The sequence below is a fragment of the Heterocephalus glaber genome, unplaced genomic scaffold, assembly GCF_053883595.1.
Source record: "Heterocephalus glaber isolate CG9 unplaced genomic scaffold, H.glaber_assembly_v1.0 deba00001561, whole genome shotgun sequence".
NCBI classification, from domain to species: domain Eukaryota; kingdom Metazoa; phylum Chordata; class Mammalia; order Rodentia; family Bathyergidae; genus Heterocephalus; species Heterocephalus glaber.
This window is the reverse complement of record NW_028258349.1, coordinates 4,610,404-4,619,180: the sequence shown is the minus strand read 5'-3', so window position 1 is coordinate 4,619,180 and position 8,777 is coordinate 4,610,404. Positions and strand designations below refer to the sequence as shown.

Genomic DNA, 8,777 nt, shown 5'->3' with positions numbered 1-8,777 from the left:
TATCACATTTATTGATTTGTACATATTGGCCTGTCCTTGAATCCCTTGTCTGGGATATGATTCTTTTAATGTGCTGTTGAATTTAGTTTGATAGTATTTAGTTGGGGATTTTTATATCTATATTCATCAGAGATACTGGCCTATTGTTTTCTATTGTTGTAGTGGGATTTGTATGACTATGATATTTAGAGTGATTTTGACCTTGCAAACTTTGTTTAAAACTGTTTCATTTTTTTTATTTTGGAAGAGTTTTAGAAGGGTTGGAATTTATTTATTCTGAAATGTTTCATAGAATTCATGAGTGAAGATATAAAGGATAGGAATTACTTTTACAGCAGATTCTTTTTACTGATTCAATCTCAGTTGTTACTGGTTTATCCAAATTTTCTATTTCATAATGATTCAGTTTTGGTCATTAGAATGATTCTATTTCTTCTAAGTTATCCAAATTTGGGACATATAATTTTGTTATAATTCATTATTTCTCTTTGAATTTTTGTGCTATTGGTTTTAATTTTTCATCCTTTCACTTTTAATCTTATTTGACTTTTTTCTTTCTTTTCTTAGTCTAGCTAATATTTTGTCATAGAACACTAGAAGTCATTCTTCTTATCAAGCAATAACATTATACCCATAAAATTTGGTTATTTCATGAAGGCCATACATTCTCAAGCTCTATCTTTCAAGAAGTACAGTAAGCATAGTCAATGCAGACACTTTAAAAGGGGAAGCTGTGCTATATAGCTCTGGAGCTTCTGTATGAGAGATGGGAAATGACAGGTAAAGTAGGAGACAGATTATTGAAGGCCTTCATGGGAAGCTAAATTTGTAGATAAATTATAGATTCTGACCTAAGGAATAGATAGAAGTCCTACAAAGGGACAATGACAGTTGCACTGAGGACACAAGCCCAACACCAAGGCAGGGAAATTATTATAGAAAAGCTAAGTTGACAAAGGTCAGTATCTCAGCATGGAACTGCAGTGCTGTGGCAGGAAGTTATTCACATATAAGCTAAAAAGCTACAGTCCATTTTGCACATAAGTCATAGTGAGTGTGGGGAGGTGGGAACCAACAGATGGATGTCTAGGCAAGGATCCACTCCAAAATGGAAGGAAGAGGAGTCGGGTTCATATGTGTGTTTAGCACATTGACATGGGTCATTCACTCACACAACTATATCCTATTTTTTAAAAATTTCTGTGTGTATGTGTAATATTGTGTGCTGATTGTCTCTTGTAGGCTCATCCTTAATTTTAAAGATGTTGAATGAATACAAGAAACTTGTTCTGCTAAAAGGAATAGAACCTATCACTCATTATCATTTTAGAATGGTTAAGTCCTTACTGGCTTCTGAATTAAAACTGACGAAAATGGGCTGGGGATTTAGCTCAGTGGTTCCGGTGCCTGCCGCGCAAGCGCAAGGTCCTGAGTTCGATCCTTGGTACCAAAAAAAAAAAAAAAAACTGACAAAAAAATGCAAGATGAACGCAACAAAATTCAATTTGCTGATCTGATGGAAGAGATGTTGCAGAGTGATGCTGGAGTGAGAAAACTGATAGAATTGTTTAAAGCAATAGCAGAACTTGAAAACCTTGCTGATGATCTTAGAAAAGAGATGTTAAAAGGTAATGGGAAACAGAGATCACTCTCCTAGTACTGTCCTACCCTCTCTGCAACCTCCCCACTTTGAATAGAAACCTTCCTTGGTCATGGTTTACCCATTTAACTCTCAATTTATGCCTCAGTGGCCATGGCAATGTTGGTACATCAGATGCCAACAAATTGATAACTTTGGTCATTCCCTTCCCACTGGATTGTTATATTTTATACTTGAGTTTTGGATAAAATAGATTAATGACTAGGCTTTCAATAACATAGGAAAGTTATAAAATAATAAACAAAACTATAAAATTATGGTTTATATCTTAAATATATCTATTAACCCAATTGTTTCACCTCTTCTATTAAGACTACACTGTCATCATGACCCTCTCTAATAATAAAGATTGGGCAGTTGTTTATTGTAAACCAATCTCAGTGAGACATGAAGAACATCCTGTTTTATAAAAATACTGAGATTTCTCTGAAAAGGATTTAAAGAAATCAAACTCTACAGTCACCATATCCATATCTTACTACATAATCTCTATTATGTTTCCTTCTACTGGTCTCTGTAACTTCAGTGTATTATACTGGAAATTTGACAATCAGGGGAACATCATGAAAACCTTAAACTTCAAAAGAAAATGATAGGTGAACAGGATTGAGAAAGGTTTGACTAAGGTATGTGGAATCCAGGGGTTGGAGACAATATTCTCACTGCATATGGAGCAAGAAAGAAAAGCACTGAGGGAAATGAGGCAGTGCATGTGTCATGACTGTCAGGCCCCTTGAAGCTGGGCCAAGATAATGCAGTGGGGGTGGATATGGCCATCCTAGACCCATAACCAAGAACTGGGGTGAATAGCACTGAAACTGGTTTGGTCATCCTAGGCCATGTGCTCTGGGTTCACAATGTGTTCTTTTGTATATATTTGTTGTGAGGAGAAGGAAATCTACCCCAGCAAAAGGGAAAACTATTACAGTGAAAAAGAAAAAGCAAGAAGAGGCAGCTTCTATTACACCAACATCAACACCAAGCAACACAGTGGAGGAGACTCCTAAGACTCTGGTGAGCTTGAGAGAAGCAACCTTGAAGGGCTTGTGGGCTTGAAGCTCCACTAAAGAAGCTCTGAAATAGCTCTTTCCCCACAATCCCCATCAAGGAGTTATTTAACGTTAGTTTCCCATCAAGTCTTAGATTTACCAGACTGCATAATAACTGCTTATTTGGCATAAAAATATTTCATTCCTACTAGACAGGTGTGTTAACTTGAGAATTGGGTAGGAAAGTAGTTTGCCCATGTTTATAAAATTATGACTTTTCTAATTCCAAATCAGTCACATCCCACTACAGAAGCAATTGGAAGAATTATATACCTGTATACTGTAACTCTGTCTCTCCCTTTGCTTCATGGCACCATATATGCCCATATCTTACACCTGGCCAGGCGATAGGCAGAACTTCCTCAAGTTTCTAAGAAAAACATTTTTAGGCATAATAAACTGGCTACCCAATAATGAATATGTGCTCTGTTTCATTTGATACTGGGGATCATTAACAGGAAAATTGAATTACTTCAGAAATGAAAAAACACAAACAATGAAAAGACTGCCAAGAAGAAGAATAAGGTGTCTGAGGAGCAGGCTCCACCTCCCTGTCCTGCGGAAGCTGGTACAGCCACAGCCATGCACCTCTGCTCACCTGCCCTGGTCTCAATGTCCACTCCACCCGGGGCTTCCTCCACTGAGGTACACACTGCCGGCTCCCCTTTCCCTGCCTTTTCTTCAGCCCAAATATAGGAATCAGACCTTTCTGATCTCATTCTGATCTCATCCCCAATGAGAAAATAGCCCCAATAGTTAATGAATTAATCAAGTTATATGTATATAATTATTATACATAGTGTCTCTTCATGTATTATATAGAGACATATATAGTATATGCATACATACACACAATATATTTATGTATATATATACTATAGATGAGTAGATAGCTAGGAGATAACTCACTACTTTTTAGCCTTTTGCTGCTACAGAAATACTTAATGAGCTTACTATTCTTTCTGACTGCAGGAAGTTTTCTGTCCTGTGCTGACTCCAGGCACCTCTACATGTTTACAGCAGTGGGGTCATTTCCTCCTGCTCTGATTTCTGCCACATTTCTTTCCTTAGCTGGATAATCTGTTATATTTTCTTCAACACACCCCATACTTTCTTCTTCAGGATTTTCACACACCATGCAGTTCTTCCACCTGGAAAACCTTTGAGTGCCAAACCTATCCACTGTTAATATTGATATCCAATATGGATGAATCCCAACATTGAAATCCTGTCCTCAGGAAATCCTTCCTGAAAACCCGTTCCTACTAGGTAAAACACCTGCAGTGCTCACTTGGATAGGATCTTGTGCTTTCTCACTTTATGACAACATAACTAATAAATGTTTGTCTTCCTAGTTTACTGTATGCTGTAAGACTATGACTACCGCAGAGCTCTCCATTAGTGCCTGGAAGTACTGAAATATGAGTAGCACAGCCAATGAATGACTATCTAATCAAGATTATTTAATCTAGTCAAGGAGGTGATGATCTTTTGTGAGATGTGAAAGGTATAAAAACAGATGAAGTAGTTTAATAGGATAGGGAGTCCAGGAAGCTGGGAAATGGGAATTCCAGCAGAGAGATCATACACCAAGACCTGGAAGTACAAGAAAATCAACTATAATTTATAATTGCATGTTCATTCTTATTAGATAATACTACTTGCAAACTAGATTTGTCAGTTTTTCACAAAATCTGCCACCATTGTCATTTTACATGAAAAATCTAATGATTCTTATCCTAAAGAGGGGAATATTTTCCCCTGAGTATATTGAAGGAGAAATATTATGAATCACAGAAGGAAAATCCACAACCCATAATACTAACAACATGTGCTCTCTCTCTCTGTCTCTCTCTCTCTCATTATTTTCCTATTTAAGTAACACACGACTGTTAATAGAACTTGAGGAAATGATTACCACCTATTAGTCAAGTTAAAACAGAAAGATGATTAATTTTTTCCAGTTGTTTTTTTTTAATAGGAGATAACGTCTTTATTGATGAGGGAAAAATAAGCTTTGCTGGTCACTCACAGGACAAGGTCACTAGATGACCACCTCCACTGGCACACCACTCTCGCTGTAACTGGCTGATTCTGCAGGCTTGGCCTCTTCGTTGGGGTTCCACCCGGCCTCTGGATCTTCCACTCTGGCTCTTCTGTGCCTGACGCAGAAGGCGATGGTGAGGATGATGACAGGTATCATCATCACAACCAGGGCTGCTAATACCCTGATGATCCAGTTGTATACATACATGCCTTCAAGAACATGTTCTCTGGACATCCAAGGTGTCTGCTCTCCCTTCTGCTTACCATGGGCTTCTGTCCCCTCCGTGACCATGGGGTCAGAATACAGCTGCTGCTGCTCCCCCTGGGCCTGGGACACAGTGGACTCCAGCTGCTCAGTCAGACGCATCAGCAGGAGGTGAGACTTGGAGATGAGCTTGGCAGGAGGGGGACACGGGGTGCTCAGCGCAGTCCATTTTCAAAATGCTGACGACCTGGGCAATGAGCCATCTCACGCTGTAGTCAGGGATGAGTGGCTGCAGCAAGTGATTCAGCTGTGTTTCTAACCCGACCCCCAGAGACCACAGCACTGGGGAGGTGATGTGTGTGGGGGCCGAGGTCGAGCCTGAGGCAGAGGCTGTGGCAGACACACTCAGGTCTCCTTGTGCTGACGGGAAGCCTCCTGGAGGGGAGTCCATGAGGCTCCTCCGTGCCCGGAACCCAGGCCTCTTTGCTGGGCTCAGGTCACTGCGTGCATTTCCCCTGGTGAGCTGTGCCTTCAGGTTGGTCTGGGCTGTTCTGAGGGACACAGGGAAGAGAGTTTCAGCCAAGTGATGACTCTTTTGTGACTGCCAGGCAGGTGGAGTTGCCTTCATTCTTAGCACTCTGTCCTGCCCGTGGTTTAGAAACCGTATGCTGTGGGTGAAGTCTTTCCCTCTGCTTCTCACCACAGGCTGGGCTCTGGCAGGGGTGGAGGTGGGGGACCTGCCCAGCCAGGGAGCTGGCAGGGAGGGAGGGGTGGCTACCCTCTGTCCTTCTGTGAGGATGGAGAATCTCTCCAGGTTCCTGGGGCTGGGGGCCCCCATGACACTGCTCCAGCTCCGTGGCACTGGGGTCCCTGAGGCTGCTTGTGCAAGGGGCCAGGTGACCTGCCTGTCCCTGACCTGCTGCTTCCTCCTGTCCTGCAGCAGCCTTTTACCTGTGCCCTTCAGGCCCCTGAGGACCCTGTCCACTGTGTGCAGCCTTCTTCCTCTCAGGTTCTCTGCCATGCTGTTTTCCTGTGTCGGAGCCCTTCTCAGTGTTCTAGATATTTGGGGCTCCAAGGTGGGACCCAAAATGCTGGGCTGTATACGCCTGACAGTGTCTTCTTCCTTCTTAACCTCCTCCATTTTTTTCTGAATTTCTACATTTGACCGATTTCTGAGCAAATTCAGCTCTTCCAATTTATTTTTGTTGGATTCATGGATAAAGGAGGAGTTCTTTATATCCTTTTTTAAAGAATCTGTGTTATCTCCATGAAATGCATTTGGAAAAAGCCTTGCAATGAGTGGCAGTAGAGCTGACTGCACATCCTCTGGGTTTTCCTCTGAGAGATAGGGCACCACGTAGTTGAGGGCGTTGATCATGTCACTCTGGTCATCAAACTTGAGCTGGTTGCTCATGATGCCTGACCAGGGGGACACGCTTTGCTGCGAAGATGATGTCTCAGGCTCGATGCTCAGCTGGGCGCTGGTGCTGTTGTTCCGGGCCTGTAGCACCTTCATGAGCATCCCATCCACATTCCCCATGGCTGCTGCCTCAAGGCACTGCATGGTGTTGGACAGACAGGTGCTGTCACAGTCCAGCTTGACTGTCGGGCACACAACCTCGATATCACTCTTAATTTGGCAGAGGCAGCAGGCCATGTGGCTCGGCAAGATCAGTTTTTGCAACTCCAGAGTCATGGTGAGGATGTTCTCCAGCTCTGCAGGGGGCACGTGTGTTGCTCCCAAGTCTAGGTGTTTTAATGCTGGTAATTTAAAAAAAGATGGATCTTCGATAGTTGTCAGAGGGTTATTGTTGAGGACTACTTGATGTAAAAACCGCATCCCGTGCCATGCATGAAATGTTCCGTAGCTGATCTGAGAAACAAAATTGCAACGAAGATTTATAAACTGCAAAAAGGGTAGTGAGTCAAATGTCCCTCTTTCAATTGAATGTATTTTATTGCAGGATAAATCTAAGTACTGCAGGGACAGCAGGCCTGCAAAGGAGTCTTTTCATAATTCAGTCAGGGAGTTTCCACTGAGATTTAGTTCCTCAACCCACTGGTATGTTCTCCAAACCTTCTTATCAAGGGAAGAAATAGAATTTCCTTGGAAATTTAAGACGGTGAAGGTCCTCTTGTGGGCACTGGGCTCGAGGGCAGGCACCTCGTGCAGCCTGCAGGTGGGGCTGAGGTCAGTGCAAGACAGGGTCTCCTCCTGGCAGGAACAGAGGTCGCATATGTCCTTGTGTGTCATGCTGCTCTGTGCACTTAGCACAGTTAGAGCCTTCACCTCCGCTGGTTGAGTGGTGACTTCAGTCAGGATTGGATGCTGAGCCTGAACCTGGTCTGGGCGTGGCAGCATCACCCCAGTCTGTGTTACAGGAGCTATAGATTTCTGCAGGGACAAAGAGCGTGCAGCCCCTGTGGAGGGCACGGCAGTGCTGCTGGGATCCACGTGGGAAGGTGGGCCTGCGACCAGGCGTGATGGGCGATGTTGAGTGGGCTCCTGACCAGGACTTGGAGCTCCCGTCTCCGGAGGCGCTGGAGGTTGAGTGACAGACTCAGCGGGGTCTGCAGGCTGGGAGGAGGGCTTCTGCACAGCTGGAGGAACTCTGGCTTCTGCAGTCCACAGTCGAGTTCTGGTAAGCTGTGGGTCCAAAGGTCCAACTGTGCCCAGAATCAGGTTTGGTGGTGGAAGCGTCACCTTGGCGGACCTTGCATGAACAGCTTCAGACCTCAGAACCAGTTTTCGGAGCCTCTCTTGCCAAGGTAGCTTGGCACGCAGACCTTGAGGTGGGGCGGCAACCTTATCCAGCTGTGGGGACAGCTGTCCCGCAAACCTCTGAGGTGGAGACAACATCTTGGTGGGCACCGAGGAATCCAGGTAAACAAAGCCCCCAGCCTCTTCTGGGGGAGTAAGGCCAGTGAGTGAGATCAGAATCGAGGGAACAGGCCTTATTAGCTGCTAGGGGCTCAGAGTTCAGGTGAACTCGGTATGGGGTCCAGCCTGGCTGTGGGACAGCCAGGATGGGCAGGCACATCTGTTGCCAGTGCAGCAACAGTGTAGCCCAGAAATAAAGCGAAAACATGACAGGGCAAGGTTCAGTCGCACAGATCTAGGCCAGTAGGGTGCTGACCCTAGGTCTGCTAGAACCTTTCTGGCAGCCACCTGTGTGGCAAGTGCCTTGGTAACGGTGCTCACCCACATTCTGCCACACCCCACCCTTTCTGTATGACATCATAGTGGAGGAAACCTTTCTCAGGGCTGCCCACCAGTGCCCAGGCCTCACTCTCTTTCCCTTAAAAGGTGACAGTGGCTTTTCGCAGGGCCTCTTCTCCATAGCAATGCCAACGTGTGGTCTTGGGCCTGCACCAGCCATTGGGTGGGGTGGGGAAGAGGTTCCCATGGAAGTTAGGGCTTGGTCTTGGGATGCTCAGAAGTGTTGCAGCAGAGAGGAGCAGCTCTGTGCTATAGCCAGGTGTTACAACTCAGTGTGGTGGCTCTGAAACACAGCTCTGAGGCACAGCTGAGCTTTATTGCTCAGTGTGGCAACTCCGGGTCACGGCTCTCATTCTTTGAAGACTTGAGAATCTGACAGTCAGTTGAAGAGGTAGAGCTAAGCCTTTTAGTAGAGGAGTCTGAGCACTCTACCAGAAATGAGAGCCTCCTTATATAGGGAGCCACAGGGTAGGTGAGCATGCTCATTGAAGCGGGGGACGGGGAGGACGGGGACGCGGGGGCAGAGTTACAGAACATTTCTGACAGGGTCCGGAGCTTAACAGAACCTTCTTGTGAGAGGGTAGGGCTTGACAGAAC

General features: G+C 44.8%; 2 protein-coding genes across 2 annotated transcripts; one reads left to right on the top strand and one right to left on the bottom strand.

Moving 5' to 3' along the window:
* Positions 1 to 421: 421 nt before the first annotated feature.
* Positions 422 to 1,875, top strand: LOC106010596 (pyrin and HIN domain-containing protein 1-like). The gene is made up of 2 exons (XM_087190993.1): positions 422 to 1,366; positions 1,471 to 1,875. Exons 1-2 carry the CDS (start codon positions 1,263 to 1,265, stop codon positions 1,655 to 1,657), a joined length of 291 nt encoding a protein of 96 aa, XP_087047119.1. The 5' UTR covers positions 422 to 1,262; the 3' UTR covers positions 1,658 to 1,875.
* A 2,795-nt stretch (positions 1,876 to 4,670) lies between these two features.
* Positions 4,671 to 8,196, bottom strand: LOC147823977 (leucine-rich repeat-containing protein 37A2-like). Its single transcript, XM_087190989.1, is given in 1 exon segment — positions 4,671 to 8,196. A coding segment is annotated over 1 exon segment (2,712 nt). The 5' UTR covers positions 7,821 to 8,196; the 3' UTR covers positions 4,671 to 5,108.
* Positions 8,197 to 8,777: the final 581 nt, after the last annotated feature.

Bases quoted from the DNA above. Each gene is read 5' to 3' on its own strand.
- LOC106010596 (XM_087190993.1), top strand. From the start codon at position 1,263: ATGTTGAATGAATACAAGAAACTTGTTCTGCTAAAAGGAATAGAACCT. The intron at 1,367-1,470 runs GACGAAAATGGG...AAAAAAAACTGA, and splicing joins CTGGCTTCTGAATTAAAACT to CAAAAAAATGCAAGATGAAC.